The 24,150-nt window shown below is 46.1% G+C and overlaps 2 protein-coding genes across 5 annotated transcripts in view; both read left to right on the forward strand.

Moving 5' to 3' along the window:
• Positions 1-8,855, forward strand: part of acsl3a (acyl-CoA synthetase long chain family member 3a) — a 139,651-nt gene extending 130,796 nt beyond the window's left edge. For all 4 annotated transcript variants that reach the window (XM_038817603.1, XM_038817606.1, XM_038817605.1 and 1 more), the window contains one exon: positions 5,902-8,855. In XM_038817603.1, coding sequence (XP_038673531.1) covers positions 5,902-6,059 — 158 coding nt within the window. In that variant the 3' untranslated portion in view covers positions 6,060-8,855. The remainder of the gene's footprint in view (positions 1-5,901) is intronic.
• Positions 8,856-22,294: 13,439 nt separating this feature from the next.
• kcne4 (potassium voltage-gated channel, Isk-related family, member 4) lies at positions 22,295-23,308 on the forward strand. Its single transcript, XM_038816757.1, has 2 exons — positions 22,295-22,383; positions 22,572-23,308. Exon 2 carries the CDS (start codon positions 22,599-22,601, stop codon positions 23,040-23,042), a length of 444 nt encoding a protein of 147 aa, XP_038672685.1. The 5' UTR covers positions 22,295-22,383; positions 22,572-22,598; the 3' UTR covers positions 23,043-23,308.
• The last annotated feature ends 842 nt before the right edge of the window (positions 23,309-24,150 follow it).

The raw sequence follows: 24,150 nt of genomic DNA on the forward strand, positions 1-24,150 counted from the left end.
TTCCAAAATGACTGAATCGGTTAATGTTTATCTATAGTTTATCTATAGTTGCCTAAAGCTCAGGAGATTGCCCTCCTAGATCAAAAGTAGTAGAAGTGATGAGAGTTTTATGGTAATAGAAATAATAAAAAATAGTAGCATGTGCCATTGGCAAAAATTGGGTGAGTGTTTATGATCCATAAAACAATTCATATGGTGTCTTTCAAACAATTGCTTTTTAAAATAGATCTTTTTATTGGTATTTTCAAGAATTATAACAGTTATGTATATTGCTGGTCGTGTTCATTCACTGTGCAATACAGGTTTGGCTTTTCCTTCCCTTGAGTTTTCCTATATGCAGTCTATCGCCATCTGGCTCAGCGTGCGGTCCCTTCTGCCCTTTCTCCCTCCCCCTTTTTTTCTTCGCCCATCGGCTCTGGTGTTTCCCCTGGGGGGGGGGGGGGGGTGTTGCCCCCTACGTTGTCTCTTTTATGTCTCTCCAGCTCTTTCCCATCTTTCCCCCCCGTGGTACCCCCTTGTCTTTCTTTTCTTTTTCCTCCCTTTTCTAACTTTCCCGCTTCCTATCTCCTCATTATTGGTGGCCTCAAACAGGTTCTGGAACAGGCCGTCGAACTGCCCGTATGCATTTAGGAAGCCTTCCTCCGACCCTCGGTCTGCAGCTGTGGGTGGTGCTGCTGATCACCAGCCAAGCAGGATTCTTCGGCGTGCGACTAGGGAAGCGAAAGCTAGGGCGTCGGCCCCCTTCCCCATGTGTAACTCTGGCTGATCTGATACCCTGAAGATTGCCACAATTGGGCATGACTTCACCCTCACCCCCACAACCTTGGACATTGCCTCGAAGAATGCTGTCCAGAACCCAGCAACTTTGAGACAAGCCCAGAACATGTGGATGTGGTTGGCCGGGCCCCTCTGGCACTGTTCACATTTATCCTCCACCTCCGGAAAGAACCTGCTCATTCGGGTTCTGGTCAGGTGTGCTCTGTGCACCACTTTGAGCTGCATGAGGCTGAGCCTTGCACAGGAGGAGGTGGAGTTGGCCCTGCTCAGTGCTTCGCTCCAGAGTCCCCACCCCGATTCTGTCCCCAGTTCGCCTTCCCATTTCCGTCTGGTCTCGTCCAGTGGTGTTCGGGCTCTGTCCAGTAGCTGTCCATAGATATTCTGTCGGTATTTATCAGGTCTTCTAATAGTGTACTCTCTGGGGCCCCGGGATACCCTGCTGTCTCTTTGCGGAGGAAGTGCTTTATTTGCAGGTGTCTCATTTCCTGTCCTGTCGGCAGTTCCCATTACTCCGTCAGTTCATCCAGTGTCGCCAGTCTCTGGCCTATGTAAAAGTCCTTAACTGTCAGTGTCGTCGCCCCCGTCCACCCCGTCCAAACACCATTTCCTAAAGGTGGTGTCTAGTATGGCTGGGGGGAGTTTGTGGTTGACGCAGATGGGGCCATGGGGAACATCCTAGTCAGCCTGAAGTGCTGTTGTAGTTGGCCCCATATTTTCAGTGTTGTTGCTATCACTGGGCTTGATGTGTATTTTGCCGAGGGGGGTGCAACTGAAGCCAAGGCCCAGAGGGTCGTCCCCTTGTAGGAGGCCTCCTCCATCCGCACCCACTCTGAATTGGGTTTGTTTACCCATCAAACGATTTATTTTAAGCAAATACAAAGCACATGCATTTGCTCTTTGAAAGTATATTCATACATATATATAATTTTATATTTTCTTTGTATTTGGGAATTATGCAGCAATAACAGAAATATTTAAAACCAGTTGACATTCAGTTGACAATTTCATCCAATGACAACTAGGAGATGAAAAATGCAAAAATGGCACTTCACTCCATGATTTAGAACAGGGTTTTTTAAAACTGGGGATCACCTCAGGAGGGTCACAGAGCAAAGCCGCGGGAGAGGAGCCCAGTGGTCTCGACCGGCTTTTAAGAATGCTGACAGCGACCGGCTTTTAATTTGAGAATACTAGCCATGCCTGGCCTTTAAGTGTGAATGCTGGAGTCTTCCCACCAGAAATGGCGGTAGAGAATAGGTCACGTGCCTGACTCATACGCTGACGTCACGTATGTTCATGCTTTGAGTGCAAAATCACAGGAGTGATTCCTCCATTTTGTAGCTGCCTGAATGCAAGCAACAGGATTGTGAAGAGCTGAAGATGGAGCATTTTATAATAGGCAGAGAGAGAGCCGGAACCACAGAGGCCAGGATCTCGCAACTGGATCTCCTGGAAAGAGCTGCTAAGTAGTGACTATGGCAGGACAGAGCAGTGTTGGTGTAAGCTGGAGACAGAGCTCCAAGGCCTCTGAAGAACTTCCCATTCAGAAAAAAATGAAATCGGGAAAAAAGCCTTATTTAGTGACATCTGGTTGTGCTGATCAACCGTTTTTATCGCTACTTTCCAGAGGAGAAGTTTAGATTTTGACAAAGAAGAAGTGGGTGAAAAATCCTTTGGGCGCGATTCTCCGCAAATGCAGAGAGTCGTGAAGGCTGCCGTGAAACCTGCCGTAAAGGCCTGGGAAATCGGCCCATCGGCTAGGGGAGAATCGCTGCTCGCCGTAAAAAAACGGCGAGCAGCGATTCGTGTGGGGGGGGGGAGAATAGCGGGAGGTCGGGAAAAATGTCGGGAAGGCCCTCCCGCTATTCTCCGACCCGCCGTGGGGGGCGGAGAATCGAGCCCTTTGTGTTTGAAACCACAGAGTCAATTATTAACTTGCAGCTGACTCCAAATTAAGAGACTTAACTTCTGCACCTTACCTGTGACAGCACATTAAAATAACATGCCACAAGGCCATGAGGCTGTCAACATTCTGGAGTAGCATCTCGGAGGAGTATCCAGTGCTGAGCAAGACGAGTATTTTGTTGCTATTGCCCGTCACAATGACCTACATGTGTGAGGTTGGAATTTCCATCCTCACAAAGAAGAAGACAACATAAAGGAAGCAGTTCAACTCTGCACTTGATTTGCACATTGCCCTCTTCTTGTGAACCTGATTGGAGTGAGATCATGAGGACCAAGCAGGCTCACCTCTCACATTAAAGGGAAGCAAAAATGGTGGTTCGCGAAGGTTGGCCGGCATGGCTTGCGAAGGTGGGCTGGTTGGTAAAAGTGGGTCCTAGGAAAAAAGTTTGAAATACACTGATCTAGAAAATGGCACTAGGTGTGAGATTTACTGCTCGATATATTGCCACAATACATTCTCGTAAGGGAAATAACAGATTGGAATTGGAGATTTGTATTCCATCGCACATGCCTTTCTAATTTTTCTCCACCCCATACTCCGAATGATGTGTGTAACTAACTGCTGGACTGTGAAGTTGCCTTTCAAAAGATTATCATATGATAAGAATCGTGTCCTGTTGCACCTCCACCACACTGTGCTGCCCAGCAGATTCCCCCATCTCTATTACAACAAAAATAATAGTTAATCAACATCAGGGCATGTTTGTAATGAGTTAGGGGCAGCACGGTGGCATAGTGGTTAGCACAGCTGCCACACAGCACTGAGGTCCCAGGTTCGATCCCACCTCTGGGTCACTGTCCGTGTGGAGTTTGCACATTCTCCCCGTGTTTGCGTGGGTTTTGCCCCCCCCCCCGACGCAAAGATGTGCAGGCTAGGTGGATTGGCCACGCTAAATTGCCCCTTAATTGGAAAAGATAATTGGGTAATCTAAATTTATTTTTAAAAAATGTTTGTAATGAGTTGATTCATAACTTGGTGATTTCAAAGTGGACCACTGGGAAAGAAAGCTGTGCTTTTATCTGCATGCTAAAGATGATTTAGAGCTTTCAAAATAAGTGCATCACATCACATAAACACTGTCATGATCATCCTGTACATGATCACTGTCAACATCTTGTCTGCCTCATTGAAAAACGTTGAATGGCATAAAGTGCGGTAGATAGGAACTATCTTGTGTGTATCAGTTTGTCCCCTTTTAAAATTGTGATATTAATTACTGCCGTTATACCTCTCTGGCATTGAAAATTAACTGTTACAAGCTTGACATCTCATTTCTCCATGTATTAATTTTATTTGATTTGATTTATTGTCACGTACCCAAGTACAGTGAAAAGTATTTTTCTGCGGCTGAGGGAATGTACACAGTACGTACATATTAGACAAAAGAATAATCAACAGAGAACATTGACAAATGGTACATCGACAAACAGTGATTGGTTACAGTGTGGAACAAGGGGCCAAATAAAGCAAGAGCAGCATAGGGCGTCGTGAATAGTGTTCTTACAGGGAACAGATCAGTCCGTCTTGTAGCTGTGGGGAAGAAGCTGTTCCTATACCTGGATGTGCGGGTCTTCAGACTTCTGTAATTTTAGGTATTAGCAATAATTGCAGGAAATCTCAGAAAAGGGGTAATATTCAGCGGGAATATGGAAGTTGTTGACTTTTGTTTTCTGGTATCATTTTAAGGTTGCAACATAGTTAACTATCAACAATTATAAGAGTTTCTTTTGAAAGCCACTTAGTAAGGCAAAGAATGCAAATGGTTGTTGGCCTTCAGAGAGAGTGAATTTGAGCAAAAGAGCAGGAATATCTTGCTGAAATTATGCAGGACCTTGGTGAGACCACACCTGGAATATTGTGTGCAGTTTTGGTCTCCTTATCTGAGGAAGGATGTTCTTGCTATAGGGGGAATACAGCAAAGCTTTATCAGACTGATTCCCGAGATGGTGGGACCGATGTATGAGGATAGTTTGAGTCGGGTAAGATTATATTCACTAGAATTCAGAAGAGGGGGGATTCTCATTGAAACATATAAAATTCTAACCGGATTAGACTGGGTAGATGCAGGAAGGATGTTCCTGATGGTAGGGGAGTCCAGAATCAAGGGTCACAGACTGAGGATATGGGGTTCAGCCATTTAGGACTGAGATGAGAAATTTCTTCACCCAGAGTGGAGAGCCTGTGGAATTTGTTACCACAGAAGGAAGTCGAGGACAAACATTGTATGTTTTCAAGAAGAAATTAAGTATAGCTTTTGTGGAGCGGTGAGGGGCCGAAAGGGATCAAAAGATATGGGGAAAGGCGAGAATAGGCTTTTGAGTTGAATGATCATTCATGATCATATTGAATAGCGGAGCAGGCTCACAGGGTCAAATGGCCTACTCCTCCTATTTTCTATGTTTCAGTACTTCCAATGGGTGTCTCTTGAGCACATAGTATTGTTAAGTAAAAGTGTAATTGCTGTACCTTGCATGCTGCAAATCTAATTCCTGAAAGTTGAAAAGCTTTTCAAAAGGAGGAATTTTATAAGGTCCATGGGAAATGGTAATTTCTTTTGTCTGATAATGAATGCTGTATTGATTTTTTTTTTAAATTTCCAATTGCGGGGCAATTTAGCATGGCCGATCCACCTACCCTGCACATCTTTGGGTTGTGGGGGTGAAACCCACGCAGACACAGAGAGAATGTGCAAAACTCCCGGGACCGGGATCAAACCCGCGTCCTCGCCGTCGTGAGACAGCAGTGCTGATTGTGAATGCTGTAATGATGGGGAAGTTGAAGTTTGAGTCAAACTCTGATCACCTTAAGAGCGAGCTGAAACAATGTGGCAACCTAGGAGCAAGAGTAGTTCACATGCTGATTGTGTGGAAGTTATACTTGAAGTTAAAACTGGCACTGCATTCCATAATATCTCAATGCTGCGAGTGAAGCTCGAATACGGGGTCAACATTTTAAAAAGTGTGTTAAAGCAAAAATGATTAATGGAATATGGGCACATGAGATTGGGAGCTCTCGTGGAGGGTAAATACCTACATGGGATAGTTGGGTCAAGCATTTTCTGTTTCAAAATTCTAATACCCATGTAACATAAATGTATTCAGATCTATATAATTCCTATTGCTGTATTTTAACTCTGTATTTTGTGTCTGTGTTTGCAGCAAGATTGGAGAAGTTTGAAATTCCATTGAAAGTTAGATTGAGTCCTGAGCCATGGACTCCCGAAACAGGCCTGGTCACTGATGCCTTCAAATTGAAACGGAAGGAGCTCAAAACCCACTACCTAGCAGACATCGAACGAATGTACGGAGGGAAATAATACCTGCATTCTACTCCATCTCATTAAATAGGAATGAATTTGAAGCATAATTACAACTGAGACCAAAACGCACAGCAATGTTTTTTCAAATCTAAAACCATAGGATTAATTAATCTGAAAGAAAGCATCACAGTATCAAAGTTACCCTGTACAAGAAACTGAATATTGTTTGTTTGCAAGGTATTAACATTTATCCAGGTCAGGATTACTAAACCATTTGAAGCAAAAGTAATGTGTTTCTTTTTGTGTTTATTTATAAATTAAATTTTGTTCAACAAATGGACTAGGAAATGAAATGAATTGTACATAACTCCATGACGTCATGAGCCTCTAATACAGTGCTGTTTTCTCATGATTGTGGAAACGGTATATTTATTATACATTTGTGCAATGTTGAAATTAGTCATGTTTGGAGCTGTGCAGGACTTGCTCAATCCTAGAAGTTTCAGGAACTTTTGATGAATTTCATTGATGGGTATCTTCTCCAGTGGGTCAACAAATGTGTCCAGTGAAGCTGCGTCACAAAGAGCAGCGAGGTCCCAGGTTCGATCCCCAGTCTGTGATGAGTTAATTGATCTCAGTCCAGGGCAGCGATGTGGGCACTTAAATTGAACGTGGAAAGTCAGTATGCAGCAGCTCTGATGGCTATCTGTAGTCCTAACTGGAAATGTTCATGTGTTAGCTGAGGACAAGATTGAGCTTGTTTATGATGCCCTGTTCACAGCCTGCCTACACTCAATCAAATTCCACCACTTGGGTAAGATACCAGGCTGTATCTGCGACTTGTGGAATCATTTAGTCAATGTCTTCGGGTAAGAATAGGGAAAATGGTCTTGAGGAAATACTTAATTAGCACTGAGATATATCACACACATAAGAAAGTTTATAAATCACATGCATTTAAAATGTTTTTATCTACTTGTGCATTGTATCTGTTTTATTAGTAGATTGGTGGTAAAGTATTAATGAAGAAATAAGCAGAGAACTGCTGTATGTGTATGACTGCTGTTGGACGATTTCTGAAATGGCTGATAGCTTTGCACCTTAGTCAAGCTTGTGTGTCTGAATGTACAAAACACAACAATGGAAATGCATTGTGTAAGAATTCATATTATCAATTGAGGATGTAAAAAATCCATATTATACAAAGATTAAAAACAACAGTTGTTGCAGTGTGATTGTCATTGATTTGTAAGAAATGTTTGCTCCATAGATCAAGTTAATATTGCCTCCAAGTTGCTGAAGATCTCTCATTTGTTTCATGTAAGTAAGAACTAAAGACTTCTAAATCTGTGGGGAACAAATGGCCTTCTTTGCAGCATCCAGAGTATTCAAAATAGAAATGAGTTTTCTGACCTCTACACCCTGTTCTTTGCCCTGGGCCTTGCTTTTGTGATTGATAAGAATCAAAGGGATAAAGGGGGATCGCGGAGGCAAGCTCATACATTATGCAAAACAGCAAGAGAAAATATTTATTTTTCCTGAGGCTTTTAGCTTTATCTTTAGATTGCAGAACTATGGGGTATTACAGCTTCAAAATGGACGTGCTAAACCATCACATCAATGTATGTTCGACAGTAGTTAATAAAAAATCTAGGATGCATGTCCCTTTTGTTTTCCAGAATCCACCACTTGCGTGCTTTTGATCTTGACCCCGTATGAACAATAAATTTAATATCAGCTATAAAATCTCAATCTCTTTGCAGTTTACAGATACAATGTAGAAAACTATTATAGTGAGAACATTATTTTTGGAAAAACAGAACATTGATATTAATGCACAAATTCAAACCCTTCAGCTGCTTGCTAGTGGTTGTCCTCTTATTTCTCAGATCTTGTTTACTGCTAAAAACACTGATTTCTTCAGTTAATTTTCTACTAGCAATCGGTTATATCTTAAGAACTGAAGAGTACATTTGCACCAAATGTACTATCAGTCTTGTAATAGCAAAATAGGTAGTATTTGGTTCGCATGTAAATTGATTTGTGAAAATAATTTGTGAACGTTTTTAAACAGCAAATGCAATCATGTTCACAATAATACTTGAGAGGGGGATGTCAGCAGCTTTGGAAAGCGAATCCAAGTTGTTCTTGTCCGAAGGGCATTGGTTCAGTAGCTCCGAAATGGGAAACAAATTGTAAGTTGCTCAATGTCATGTCTGATTCTGTGGGGATGCATTTGAACTTGTTAGTTTCATGTGAATAATTTGACCATTTATGTTCTGTGCATGGTTATTGGAAAAACTTTCTAAATGTCAGCTTGTGAGGAAGAGAAAGGGGCAATAAAATGTACATACAGAAAAGGTGCATACATGTGTATAACATTGTCTGGATGGTGAAAGTTTGCTGTACTCTTATGTATTTTGACTACTGTTAATTTCAAGGAATTCTGGTGTGGCATCTACATTAAATCTTTGTATTTAATGGTCCATTTCTATCTGTAAATACCTGTAAGACTGTAAATTTGGTGAAAGTTTCTTTTCTTTTCAACAGTCAACTGTACAGCAATCTTAACTATTTAATGTAATGAATTTCAAGATAAAAGTCTGGAATTTTCTTTGGCCCGCCTGCAGATCTGTGTGAACCACAGTTACAAAATGTATTCAATTATTTATTTGTATTTGGATAGGTTTTCAGTTACAAAATACAACTGTAATTTGTGATTTCCATCTTTTGTTTAAATATACCTGATTTGTGTCAGTTAAATTCTGACTTGATAATTTTATTTTAAACCATCAAATGCATAAGTACTGTATTGCCTACATTTCAAAATAAATCACCACATTTCACATTTGAGATTCTGCAATATATCAATGCATATAGAAGACTAAAAAAAAACGCGAAGCATTACTAATATTACCATATTCTGTTAGACAGGGACTCCAACGATGGCCTCGCATGGTTCCATTCCTAACTATGCAAATGTAGCCGTGACTTTTCTTGCCATCTCTTCACTCTTCTGAAGTACCCCTCAAGATTCCACCTTTCACTCCATCCTTATCTCGATGCTGACACATGGCAAAATCCTCCTCAAGCATGCGATCAGATTTGATATACATATCACTGATACCTTTTCTTGGTTCGTTAAACTGTCTTACTGGAGCCATGGATGTCTTAACTTCAATACCAGGACAATGAATGTCATTGTCTAACACCTGCCATATACTACATGCCTTGCCACTGGCATCATGTACCATGATATACCTGATTATTTTAAACAGCAGTGCTAACCACTGCACCATCATGCTGCCCAGTGATTTGTTCACATAATCCAACTTGACTTTAGTACATTACTTTAGTGCATTGCCAGGGGCGCATTCAACATTTCATTAGTTTGTGTGATCTTGTATGCAAATTCACTGCCATTATTTCCTTTCATTAGAACAATAATTTTAAAACATATTTAATGGGTTAGAAGCATCCTAGGATATCCCAGGTCTTGAAAAATGGAAAAGCAATTTTTTTCCCTCTGATCCTTGGCCTCTAAACTCAACTCCAAAATATTTCCCTCCCCTATCCGAATTCCAAAAGGACCAAACACTCTGGACCACTCCTCTATCTCCCCAATACCTCATCCTTTCCCACGTCACTTCCCCATGCAATCTTAGGGGGTGTAATATTTATGTCCTCACTGTCCAAGGCCCCAAACATTTCTTCCAGGTGAAGCAATGTATTTCTTTCAATTGAGACAACTGTATTCATTGCTCACAACAGTCTCCTCTACATTAGGGAGACTACACGTAGACTGGGTGACTGCTTTGACTCCTTTGCTCAGTTCACAAGCATAACCCTAATGTTTAGGTCGCTTGCCATTCAATTCACCATCTCTCCCTCATGTTCACATTTCTGTGATCAGCTTGCTACAATGTTCTAATGAAGCCCAATGCAAACTGGAGGAAACACACCTGATTAGGCACTTAACAGCTTTCTGGACTCAACATTGAGTTCAACAACTTCAGACCATGAACTCTGTCCTCAATTTTTATTTTTTTTCCCCTCAAGTGCCAGTTTGTATCTTGTTCTCATGTTTATTTCTTTCACACTGTTGACCCTTTCTCTGCTATTAAAACCAAAGCTATTTTACTTTCAGATAGTGCTGAGCTTTATTCTGCTTGAACGCTGACTCTGGATGTAAGCTTTAGATTTTAATATACCATTACCATTCTCTTTGTTTTGTGCTCAATCACATTTTTCTAATTTAATCTCCCTGGCCCTCTAACCCTGACTTGCTATTTGGTTCCACCTGCTCCAACCCCCTTTTCCAACAGCATAACACCCATCACTGTTCTATTCTCTTTGTTCCAAAGCAGTCATATTGGACTGGAAATGTTAACTCAGTGTCTCCACAGATCCTGCCAGATCTGCTGAGTGATTTCCAGCATTCTCTTTTGGTAGCAATGATCCCGAGGCCCAGATCGCGAATTCCTTCAATTCCATGCCTCTTTCACCTCTAATTCTTCATAATTTATTAAAATAAAGATATTCTGGCCTTGCTCTCTGAAGCTACCTGGGATCATTTCCTATGTTTCATCATGGTGTTAAAGTGTGAGGTGATGTGTTGTGTGGCAAACCATCTTCTATGCAAACAGACATAAAGGGCACAATTTTTCTATCAGCGGTGTTTTCCACCACCCCCCATCCAAGATCACAGCAGCCCACAAGCAGCATTAAATGACTGGAGATAAAACTCCTTCCCCTCACTCACGCTGACTAGCTGGCAACTGTAGTCCCAGCAGCACCAGAGGCAGCTGTATCTAGGCTAGGATGACAAGTAGTCCCTAGATTTGAAGTCCCTAACTCCAGGACCAAGGGGGGGGGGGGGCGGGGGTTGGAGGAGTGGGTGTCTCACAACGGGGAATGGAGGTCTGACCCAAGGGAGGACTGGGGGAGGGACGCTTGGCATCTATGGAGAGGTTGAGCGGTGGGGTGTTCACCTGTGGGGAGCAGACCTTATGGGTGGGATGGGTGGCACCCGATATGGATAGAGTTGAGGGTGGTGGCCCCACTCTCATTCTGCCCAATGCTTGTGTCGGAATCCATTGTCCACCCGATCGTCGATCACGATTTCGGCGTTGGGCTGTGGAGAATCTAGCCCAGGGTGTTAGTTTTCACATGTACATTGGCGATACCCAACAACACCCCGACTTAATTATCCGACTGATTATCCGACATGAGCTAGATCATAGAATTATAGAAAAGTTACAACACAGAAGGAGGTCATTCAACCCATCTTGTCCATGCCAGGCCAGGTGCCCTTTCTAAGTCCACCTACTTCTCCCGGTCCATAGCCCTGTAGTCTAGAGCACTTGCAGATCCAGGTACATTTCAAAAGAGTTTAGGGTCTCTGGCTCCATCACCAACTTGGGCAGTGAATTCCTGACTCCTACTACCTCTGCATAAAAAAGTTCTTCCTCATGTCCGCTCGACACCTTCTGCCACATCTTGAATCAATCTCCCTTTGCTCTAGAATTCTCCACCAAGGGAGCAATTTTATCCTGTCCACCCCATCTCTTCACTCATAATTTTGTACCCCTCAGCCTTCTTTGCTCCAAGGAAAATAACCCCAACCTATCTAATCTCGTAGCTACACTTTTCTAGCCCTGGCGACATTCTTGTAAACCTCCTCTGCACTCTCCAGAGCAATAGCGTCCTTCCTGTAATGTGGCGACCAGAACTGCGCACAGTGTTCCAGCTGTGGCCTCACCAGTGTTTTATTCAATTCCAGCATTGTATCCTTATTTCTGTATTCTATACAAACCATAGGGCTCATCTGGAATTTGAACCTGGGACTTCTCGCATGTTGGGTGATTGACCAACCTGAAGCGAGAATCCTACCCCTAGACCGACAAGCCAATTATTCAGATGAGAAGACATTTCCTCCAATTAAATAGTGTGAAGACTGGAAACTTCCAGTGGTGGCATGTAGGTGGAAGTTGCAGTTTGGGTAGCTCCTTCTTGAGGTTCTGATTTTTGGAGTTTAATGCCTGGTTCCAGGGGCAGTTTCTGGATAAGGTGGTGGAGGAAGACATGGAAGGAGGGGAATGTCAAAGACCCAGAAAAAAACCACTGGGAAGAAGCGGGTGAGCAAAAGTTCGCTATTGAGTGAACAGGTCAGCCCGGCAGCAGCAGGCTGGATCGCTGGGTAGGACCACGCTCTTCACAGTAGAGACTCTGATCGAGGTGATAACTGGGGCGTTTGAGAGGCACTTCGCTAAACACATGGCGGTGATGCGTATGGAGATGATGAAGAAGGTGATGGCCCTGGTGAAGGCGGCAGCATAGAAGACATCGGCTGAGGTATGGGAGCAAGGAGAGAAGGGAAGTTGGAGGGGATGGAGGAGGCTTTGTTGCAGCACAGTGACCAGTTCACCTCAATGGATGAGGAGCTGTGGAGGGTGGTGAAGGCCAACAAAGGACTCAGATCCAAGGTGGAGGATCTGCAGAACAGGTAGAGGCAGCAGAACTTGAGAATTGTGGGCCTGCCTGAGGGTATGGAGGGCCCGAGGCCAACTGAGTACTTCGCGAAGATGTTGGCAGATTTGTTGGGGGAGGGGGAAGAACCCTTCCGGTATCAACCGGATGGGGCTCATCAGTCACTCAGACCCAAGCCAAAGGAGCCGCCAAAGGCAGTCATAATTTGTTTCCATAATTTCCATGTCAAGCAGAAGGTCTTGAGTTCAGTGAAATAAAGACGTGAGGTGCAGTGGGAAAGAACTGGTACTGTATTCGTATATGCCAGGACTTAACTGTGGAGTTGGCAAGGTGAGGTTTGGCGTGGTCTACCCAGCGAAGCTGAGGATGACCTATAATTCCAGAGACTTTGAGACGGTGGAGGCGGCAGATGAGTTCATGAAGGCTAAAAGACTGGGGTTAAAATAAGAGATGGGACTGGGGTTTGGTTCTGGAGTGCTGTTTACAGCCTCATCTCTTGTTTCAGGATGTGTATATGTTCAGTATATGTGTGGAAAACAGTTGGGGCTTGTTTTTTATATTTGGGTTGGTGGGTGTGGAAGAGTAGTGTTCCCTCTGCTATGGGTTAAAGTGGGTATGGGAATATTGAGCTTTAGGGTTATGGCAGTTCTATGGAGTGCAGTTTTTGCAATGGCTTTGTTTGTTTTCAGGGACTGGGACATGGGGGAGGGGATTGGGAGGAGGGGTGCCTGGGTAGGGGCCTGCACACGAGGAAGCAAGGTTTGGCTAGTGAATTTGAGTGTGGTGGGGGGACGGGCTGTGGTCGTTGGAACCTGGTTGAAAGGGTTTCGATGGGCCTGGGAGTTGTGAACGGTGGGGGAATGGGATCAATACTGGGAGAGGTGTTTTCGAGAGGAAGCGGATGGGATTTTGGGAGGGAGGGGGAGGAGTTCGACGGCAACCAAGAGAAGACGCGGATCAGGTCCAGTGGGCAGGACTTGGGGTATTGATGATGTCGAATAGGAGGGACGGGGGTTGAGAGACCCCCAGTCAGAATAGTAACGTGGAACGTGAAGAGGTTAGGGGGACTGGTGAAGAGGTTGAGGGTGTTTTCACATTTAAAGAGTCTAAAGGCTGCCTTGATAATGCTGCAGGAGACCCAGCTGAGGGTGAAAGATCATGTACTCGAGAATAGACTTTTTTATGGTGGGGAAGGCGTTATTGGCTGGGGTCAGAGGGTCGGTGTATTTAGCGATATTGATTTCGGACCATGTGCCTCATTGTTTTTTAACAAATAATTTTATTGAGGTATTTTAGGCATATAGAAAAAGTGACATTGTACAGTACAAAAAAAGTCAAGACACAAATTAAACATAGTGCAAACCATGGCTCTGTTCACGCACGGATCTGCCTCAATATCCCCCTACTCTACTCTACTCTAACCTAGCCCCCCCCCCCCTCCCCCCGCTGATGCTTACTCCTCTGCGAAGAAGTCAATAAATGGTTGCCACCTTTGGGCGAACCGTAATAACGGACCTCTCAAGGTGAATTTGACTTTCTCCAGGCCAAGAAAGCTCGCCATGTCCAATAGCCATACCTCAGCCCTCGGGGGCTTTGAGTCCCTCCATGCTAACAGTACTTGTCGCCGGGCTACCAGGGAAGCAAAGGCCAGAACATCGGCATCTCTCTCTTCCTGGAGTCCCGGGTCCTCCGAAACCCCAAAGATTGCCACCACCTGGCTCATTACCACCCCAGTTTTCAATACCCGGAACATGACATCTGCGAATCCCTGCCAATACCCCCTGAGTTTAGGGCACAACCAGAACATGTGTACATGGTTAGCCGGCCCTCCGGCGCATCTAGCACACTTGTCCTCCAGCGCGAAGAATCTGCTCATCCGGGCCACCGTTAGGTGGGCCCGGTGCACGACCTTAAACTGGATCAGGCTGAGCCTGGCGCATATTGCGGTCCTGTTCACTCTGCTCAGGGCTTCTGCCCAGATACCGTCTTCCATCTCCCCCCTGAGCTCCTCTTCCCATTTAAACTTCAGGTCCTCGGTCTGCATATCCTCAGCCATTAGTTCCTTGTAGACGTCTGAGACTCTACCCTCTCCCACCTCTCCCCTAGAAACTACCCTGTCCTGCTTCCCCTTCGGCAGGAGACATGGGAAGGATGGTACCAGTCTGCGTACAAAATCCTGCACCTGTAAGTATCTAAAGTCATTCCCTCTCGCCAGCCCAAACTTCTCCTCCAGCGCCCTCATGCTCGGAAAGCTCCCTTCCAGGAACAGATCCCCCATCCTCACAATCCCCGCCCTCTTCCACAGTCGATACCCCGTCCATGTTCCCCGGGACAAATCGGTGGTTGCTGCAGATTGGGGTCCACACCGATGCTCTTACCTCCCCTATATGCCTCCTCCACTGGTCCCAGATCCGAAGAGCCGCCACCACTATCGGGCTGGTGGAGTACCGTGCCGGCGGAAGCGGCAGAGGCGCCGTGACCAGGGCTGCTAAGCTAGTGCCCCTGCATGAAGCCACCTCCATCCGCTCCCAAACCGACCCCGTCCCCACCATACATTTCCTTATCATCGCTATGTTGGCTGCCCAGTAATAGTTGCTGAAGTTCGGCAATGCCAGCCCCCCTTCTTATCTGTTCCTTTCAAGCATCACCCTCTTCACCCGCGGGGACTTCCTTGCCCATACAAATCCCAGAATAATTTTATTCAGCCTCTTAAAGAAGGACCGTGGGATAAAGATGGGGAGACACTGAAAAACAAACAAGAACCGCGGGAGAATTGTTATCTTAACAGTCTGCACCCTCCCCGCCAATGACAGCGGGAATGCATCCCACCTCCAGACCACCTCCCTCACTCGATCCACCAGTCGGGACAGGTTGAGCTTATGCAACCTGCCCCAGTCCCGTGCCACCTGAATCCCCAAATATCGGAAACTCTCCCCCACCAGCCTGAACGGTAAACCCCTTCAGCCTACTCTCCTGCCCCCTCACCTGAATTGCGAACATCTCACTCTTAGCCATGTTCAATTTATATCCTGAGAACCGGCCAAATTCCCTCAGGATTTCCATAATACCTTCCATCCCCACCATTGGGTCCGATTATATATAACAGCAGATCGTCTGCCTATAACGAGACTCTATGTTCCATTCCCCCCCAGACCAGCCCTTTTCAGCCCCTAGAAGCTCTCAGTGCAATTGCCAGCGGCTCTATCGCCAACACAAACAGCAGAGGGGAGAGAGGGCAACCCTGTCTTGTCCCACGGTGCAGTCTAAAGTAGTCCAATGTCATCCTGTTCGCCCTTACACTCGCCTCTGGGGCCTGATATGATAGCCTAACCCAGTCGATGAACCCCACCCCGAACCCGAACCGTCCTAGTAACTCCCACAGATAATCCCACTCGACCCGGTCAAAAGCCTTTTCAGCATCCATGGCTACCACTATCTCTACCTCCATACTCTCCGGGGGCACCATAATCACGTTGAGCAGCCTTCTTAGGTTGGCCACCAGCTGCCTCCCCTATACAAACCCGGTTTGGTCCTCCACAATTACATCCGGTACACAGTCCTCAATTCTGGTCGCAAAGATCTTGGCCAGTAACTTGGCGTCTACGTTGATCAAAGAGATTGTCCTGTATGACCCACAAGCCTCCGGGTCCTTATCCCGTTTCAGAATAAGCGAAATGGTGGCCTGCGACATCGTTGGGGGTAAACTCCATCTGTCTCTTGCCTCGTTAAAGACCCTGACCAGCACCGGCCCCACTATCCTGGCAAATATTTTGTAAAACTCCACCGGATACCCGTCCGGCCCCGGGGCTTTACCCGATTGCATGACCTTCAGGCCCCCCAATACCTCTTCAATCATGACCAGGGCCCCCAGTACTTCTACCAACCCCCTCCCCACTCTTGGGAAGGTCAGTCCGTCCAGGAATCGCCTCATCCCCCCTGGTCCCCTGGGGGGTTCCGGTGTACAGCTTCCTACAAAAGTCCCTAAAGACCCTGTTCAGCCCTGCCGGGTCACCCACTAGTTACCCTCCCCATCCACTACCCTCCCAATTTCCCGAGCCGCTTCCCTCTTCCTTAGTTGTTGCACAAGCATTCTACTGGCCTTCTCCGCATGCTCATAAATCGTGCCTTTTACCTTTCTAAACTGCTCTACAGCCTTGCCTATAGTCAGCACACCAAATTCGGCCTGCAGCCTCTGTCGTTTCCTGAGTAACTCTGGCCTCGGCGATTCCGCGTAACTCCTGTCCGTCCGTAGAATTTCCTTAATCAGTCGGTCCGTCTCTGCCCTGTCCGTCCTGTCCCTGTACGCCCGGATTGAAATCAGCTCCCCTCTCACCACCGCCTTCAGCGCCTCCCAGAGCACCGCTGCCGAGACTTCTCCTGAATCATTCACCTGCAGGTAATTCTGCATGCATTTTCTCAGCCTCTCACACACCGCCTCGTCCGTGGGTAATCCAACTTCCAGCCTCCATGGTGGGTGCTGAAAGCTGTCCTTATAAAATTGCAGGTCTACCTAGTGCGGAGCATGGTCCGGTATGGCAATTGCCGAGTATTCTGCCCCCACCATTCCGGCCAGCAGGTCCCTACTGACCACAAAGTATTCAATTCGGGAATACACCTTGTGGACGTGGGAGTAGTATGAGAACTCCCTCGCCGTCGTAGAACCAGGAAACTCGCTGAGGTCAGGGGCCCAAAAGACACCGTAGTTAGGTGATCCTTCATGATTTCTCATGAGGATCACAAGGAGGGAGTATAGCCACCGAAGTTGGCCATTCCCTGAATACAAAATGGAGGAACGCAAAGCATACAGGATAAAATGGACAATGTTTGCAGCCCCAGCAGGCTGCCCCTAGCAGGTGTGGATTCTGTCTGCTAAGAAAGCAGACAGCACCGAAACGAACATTCCGCATACTAATGAGGCAATCACCAGGATAATTAGCATGTTAATGGAACTATTCCAGAGACAATGGACACAAATGGGGAAGCAACTGCAACATTGTAAAGGATACCAGACACTCAGGCACCAGCAAGGTTCGAAAACAAAGAGCCTGGAGGCCCGCCCAGTAGCTAAGGAACAGCCTCAGTATTGGGGGGATTCAAACATATCGATTGGGAAGAGACCCAATCGATTCCAAGCAGGTAAGGGAGTCCGCCCAAAGGGGCGCGGATCCCCTGGGACCTATAAAAGACAGGTCCCACACATGGTTCAGTCTTTTGATCCAGCCTTCCAGCCCTCCTCTCTATTTGACCAGCACTCCTCCGTGGACCAGCGCCTCGACCAGCTTTTGCCAAGATGCCTTGAACGAGAGAGAGGAGAGGGTTCGGACAGCAGCCACCAGCAAGTAAGTGCCTCACAACGATCGCTACCAGAGATAGACACTCCTGACCCCTTTTAACATATACCAACCTGAAGTCTGCAGACCAGAGCAGAGCAAGAGGCCTTGTTCCCTGACCCGGCAGTTCCTTCGAGATAAGTATTAGTTTATTTAGCGGTAGGAATAAGTTTAATCCTTTTAGCGTGTGCATGGGTAGTTATTATAATTGTATTATAATAAACTCAGTTGTTTGGACTTACTAATTGGTGTATGGTTTTATTGCTTTGAACTTCACCTTGAAGCTGTGGCAGTGTCTTAACGATATCTGGCGACTCCAGAGCTAAGTAACGAAACAGAGCCAAATTGAGTGTTAAGCACACTCACCCAGAATGACCAACACTCACAACAAAGTATTCAATTCGGGAATACACCTTGTGGACGTGGGAGTAGTACGAGAACTCCCTCGCCGTCGGCCGGCTAAATCGCCACGGGATCTGCTCCCCCCATTTGCTCCATGAACCCTCTCAGTTCCTTTGCCAGCGCTGGCAACCTGCCCGTTCTTGAACATGACGGGTCCAGGCTCGGGTCCAGGACTGTATTAAAGTCCCCGCCCATGATCAATTTACGTGAATCCAAGTCGGGGATCTTCCCTAGCATCCTCCTAATAAAATCCACATTGTCCCAATTAGGGGCATACACACTGACCAGGACTACTCTCACCCCTTTGTCTGGGGTTTTACATATGGATATGGAGCATGGTCCCCTAGAAGCCATTTTCGGTGTATTGGACCGGCCCAAGTTACAAGCGGGTGAGGGGGCAGACGTTTTAGCCTTCACCTTGCTGATCGCCTGTTGGCAAGTCTCGTTGGGGTGGAGGTCAGCTTCTCCGCCCTGTGCCTTGGAGTGGCGGGGGGACCTGATGGAGTTTTTGGCCCTGGAGAAAGTGAAGTTGAAGTTGAGGTTGAGGGGGGTGAAGGAGGGGTTCTACAATTCATTTTGTTTTCATTTTTGTCCTACGAGTCTATGTCTAAGGTTTTATAGTGTTGGTGTTGTTCTGTTGCTGTATTTTCCTTTGTATGGTGAAAATGATGGAAATATGATAAATAAAAATATTAAATAAATAAATAAATAGTACGAAGACTGAAGCCATTGTTTTTGGTCCCCATTCTACACTCCATCCCCTAGCTACCAACTTCATCACTCTCTCTGGCAATAATCTGGGATTAAGCCAGCCTGTTAGCAACCTTGTTGTCACATTTGATCCTGAGATGAGCTTCAAATCTCATATTTGTGTTAACTCCAAGACCATCTCCCTGATATTATTTGACATTGGCCCTATCTACTGCTGAAACCCTCATTCATGTAGTTGTTGCCTCTGGATTCGACTATGCCAGTCACTCTTGGCTGATCTCTCACATTTTACCCTGCTTAAATTTGAGTAATCCAAAACACTGCTGACTGTGTCTTAACTTGTAGCAAATCCCGTTGTCCTATCACCTTGTGCTTGGCTCATTGGCTCCAGGACAAGTAATGTCTTGATTTTGAAATTCTCATCCTTGTTTTCAAATCCCTCCATGGCCTTGCCCCTCCCTATCATTGTAATCTCCTCCAATCCCAAAACCCTCTGCTCTTTTATTCTTGCCTCTTGTGCTTTCCCAAGCATTACTGCTCCACCATTGGTGGCCATGGCTTCCGTTGCCTAAGCCTCAATGTTTGGAATTCCTTCCCTATACCTTTCTAACTCTCTATACCTCACATTCTTCCTTTAAAATACTTCTTAAAAATAACCTTTTGACCAAAGTTTTGGTCATCTGACCTAATATCTCCTTCTGTGTCTCGGTGCCGTACTCTTTTTATTTCTTGCTCCTGTGAAGCACCTTGTGATGTTTCATTACTTTAAAGGTGCTACATCAATACAAGTTGTTGTTGGATAGTGTCCTGTACCATTACCATGTTATCCCCAGTTGACTGCTACAATGGCGCTATGGTCAGTTTGTCCATCCACCCAGATAGAAAGTATAATTTACCTGTTGGTCAAAGGCAAAGTTCAAATCTCCTCCAACACTAAATCCTGAAACCCCTAACCTTCCCTTTTTTTAAAAACGGATTTTATTCAAACTTGTATCAAAGTAGGTTACAGCAAATAAACACACCGGGAAACATTCTTCCCAATAATCAACAATACAGTTTGTACAGATTTTCCTCCTTTTTCACCTCCCCATCCCACCCATCCCCCCCGCGACAAACAGCTCGTCAAACACGGTCACAAACATCCCCCACCTTTTCTCAACCTGCTGAGCCCCTTAACTCATACTTTATCTTCTCTAACCGCAGGAAGTCGAACAGGTCACCCAACCATGCTGCTACCCCCGGTGGCGATGCCGACTGCCACTCCAGCAAAATTCGTCGCCGTGAAATCAGAGAGGCGAAGGCCAAGACATCGGCCTTCCTCCTCTCCACAAGCTCCGGCTTCTCTGAAACCCCAAATATCGCCACCAAAGGGTCCGGGTCCACTCCCTCCTCCACTATCCTGGCTAAGACTGCAACACTCCCGGCCAGAATCTTCCCAATTTTTCACAACCCCAAAATGTGCATATGATTCGCTGGCCCCTGCCCACACCTCTGACATTCATCTGCTATCCCCTGAAAGAACCCACTCATTCTTGCCCGAGTCACGTGCACCCTGTGCACCACCTTAAACTGTATCAGGCTCATCCTTGCACGAGAGGAGGTCCTGTTTACCCTTCGCAGTGCCTCACTCCATACTCCCCAATTGATCTCCATTCCCAACTCCACTTCCCATTTCTCCTTGATCTTCACCACCACTCGCCTCCCTGCTCCCTCAGCCACTTATATATATCCCCAATTCTTCCCTTCCCTTCCACATCCGGAAGCAGCAGTCCCCCTAACCTTCCTGATTCACACTCACACCCTCAATATCACTAACCAATTTTAAATTTGCGTTAATCATGGAGAATATTTTCAATTTACATTTATTTGAGAGCACATTTACCAGCTTTACACATCCTTAAAAGCTCAAGAACATTAGCAGAAGGTGGATTGGCCATGCTAAATTTCCCTTGGTGTCCAAAATATGGTTGGGCAGGGTGACTGGGTTATATGAAGGTGTGGGCTTTCCAAGGGCCGGTGCAGACTCGATGGGCCGACTGGCCTTCTGTACTGTAAATTCTATGAATCTATGATTCTATGACAAACAACCGATCCACTGTGTACAATAACTGCCATTTATGCACAACACATTTCAAAACAGAAAAACTCAAAATGTATAAAAGTCAAACTCGTTTTCCTTGCAAACGTTCTTATTTTGCTGTGGCCGAGTGCAATCGACGTGAATTACAGCAGTTTCTATGTTGTTAGATTCTGGCACACAGACCGTTAACTCCAGTGGGAAGAAAGCGAGGTTCTCCGCCAAGTGGGAAGGCGATCCCATTTCCTCCCACCCCCAACACACGCAGAACTTCAGAGCTCAAAATGCGTAGGCTAGCTCCACACGTCGGATGCATCCAGCATACATTAGATATTTCAGTGTTCCTGGATCTAGGTTTGCTTTACAAGCAATACTCCCAATTAATAACAATTAATAACAGGACTGTGACGGCGTCCCTTCTAACTACTAATACAAATCGGTTTCAAGGACGACTTGACCTTTGAACGCATACATTTTCCAACAGCCTCGCCTCTCATGGCGCTCTTTACTGAACACTCACCGGATCATCAAAGCATTTGATGGCACATTTTGTGGACATTTCTAGATTTTCACGTGGGGTGGGGGGGGGGGACTGTTGAGTATCTCTGGGTAACAAAAAAAACACTCCATGCGACTTTCTCACGATGGTTAGGTTTAAAAAAACCCTAATTATTTTTGTTCTCCTGCCCAACTTTGAGTAAGAGCCGGGGACACACTGGTGCAAATGCTGCCGATTCTAATCGAGTTTTTAACCCGCAGAAGAGGCAGTGAGTCTGATTCTGCAAGTTGTGAATCAATTGGACAAATCTGACGGGTCAGCTATGAGGGCTGATATATAAAACTCCGTGAAAGTGACATTAGCTTTAAGATTGTGCACAGGAAGGTCTTTCGCTATTTGCACATTGGGTTACTTTAATGGAAATGGACATTCCCACGGCCATTCCTCCAGCTTGCAGCCTGTCACATTATCCCGGGACGGGTGGATTTCTCCTGGGTGTGTTCCATGATAGTTATCTTGGAGGGGAATGGAAGGATTGAAAGAAAGCCGGTTCACTTCCAGAGAGCTTGCTCTCTTTCCTTTTCTGGTTGAACTTCCTCTTGAGAGCAGTGTCCATGCGGGCACATTCGATGCCAATTCGACTTTCTACCGCTTTTGTTCGCCTCTCCCGCCCGAAGCCGGACATCTCCATCTGACTGTGAACTTTCCTTAGCACGTGATGGTGCATATTGCAGCCTATATAAAGCTCTGCAGCTCACACAGACAGTAAACGGGAACAGATTCCTGGACGACACTCACTGAAAGGGAGCTCCATGAATTCTTAAGTAACTTGGACAGTGACAGAAGTTTCAGTGGCACCTTTCATAACCAGCGGTGAGTAATTACCTTACACGATGTTTGAAACAGAATAGGTGAAATTGCATTTTCAGCTTTCTTTGTAATTTAATAATTTAAAGTAGACCATTCAAATATGTTCTCTCAAACTTTTTTAACATTGCCACGGCTTTGCGTCTATGCGCTTTAACCTATAAGCTGGACTGACTGTTAATTCCTTCTCCCAGACACATTCTGTGAAGGACATTTCAAAGATGGACCACTTAAAGGAGACCAACTTCACTGAACCACACGCTCGGGCGGCGAAGGCTGCAGGTGAATCGGGGGACAACGAGTACCTGTACATTTTAATCGTCATGTCTTTCTACGGAGTCTTTCTGTTGGGGATAGTGCTGGGCTATATCAAATCCAAGAGACACGAGCGGAAAGACGACACCCCGTTCCTGTATGATGACAGAGGGGAGTGGGCTGGACGGAAAGTGGGGAACATGCCCCTGGTGTTCAGCTCCTTGCCGGAGAGCGTGGTGCCCGCTCTGTCTTGTACCATGTGCACCATAGAGGGCAGCGTGAGCTCGGAGGCAGCACAGGACATCCAACTGGCCGCTGGGGAGGAGGTAGATGGAAATGAGAACCTGCTTAATGACATCTCAGACAGCAGTGAGAGCAGCGCTCGCCTGCCAACTGAAAACCCTTGTTGAAACAATTGAAAGGCAGACTTATCAGAACACAATGCGTGGCTAAAGTTACAATTTGAAGCGCAGATCGTCACCAAACGCCATGGTTGTGGCAGGACTGGACAGATGATGACCAAACTCGATTGGACGTCAATTGCCCGAATTATTCAGTTCAAGATACCACGATTGCCCCCCACCCCCACACACACACATACATATACACTCCCCCACAAATACACACCACATCCCCATACACATGCATACATAGCCACATGCCCATACACACACAACACACATCCCCACATCCCCATACACGAACACACAAACACACAGATTCCCACACACACACACACACCCACATCCCATACCCACCCCCCCACTCACACACACATCCCCACACACACATCCACATCCCCATACACACACACCCACATTCTCCCCACGCCCACAACCCCATACGCACATACACATACACATACACACCCACGTCCCCATACACACACTCACATCCCCATACACACCCACCAACATTCTCCCCACATCCCCATACACGCACACACAAACACAGATTCCCACACACACAGCCACATCCCCATACACACCCATTCCCACCCCCCCCACTCACACCCACATCCCCATACACATCCCCACACACACATCCACATCCCCATATACACTACATCCCTCCACAAACACACCCACATCCCCATACACACACACACATCCCCATACACACACACCCACATTCTCCCACACCCACAACCCCATACGCACATATACACACCCACGTCCCCATACACACACTCACATCCCCATACACACACACCCACATTCTCCCCACATCCCCATACGCACATACACATCCCCATACACACACATACACACCCACGTCCCCATAAACACACATCCACATTCCCATACACACACATAAACATCCACATCCCCATACACACACATAAACATCCACATCCCCACACACACGCACATCTCCACACACAGGCACATCTCCACAAACACATACGCACCCATACACACAAGTACAAACACCTACCCACACATGCACACAGGCGTGCACCCTTCCCCATACACAAACAACCAACCACACACAAACCCACCCCCGCCTGCACTATCT

Source organism: Scyliorhinus canicula, chromosome 13 (assembly GCF_902713615.1).
Source record: "Scyliorhinus canicula chromosome 13, sScyCan1.1, whole genome shotgun sequence".
Classification (NCBI taxonomy): domain Eukaryota; kingdom Metazoa; phylum Chordata; class Chondrichthyes; order Carcharhiniformes; family Scyliorhinidae; genus Scyliorhinus; species Scyliorhinus canicula.

Bases quoted from the DNA above. Each gene is read 5' to 3' on its own strand.
- kcne4 (XM_038816757.1), top strand. From the start codon at position 22,599: ATGGACCACTTAAAGGAGACCAACTTCACTGAACCACACGCTCGGGCG.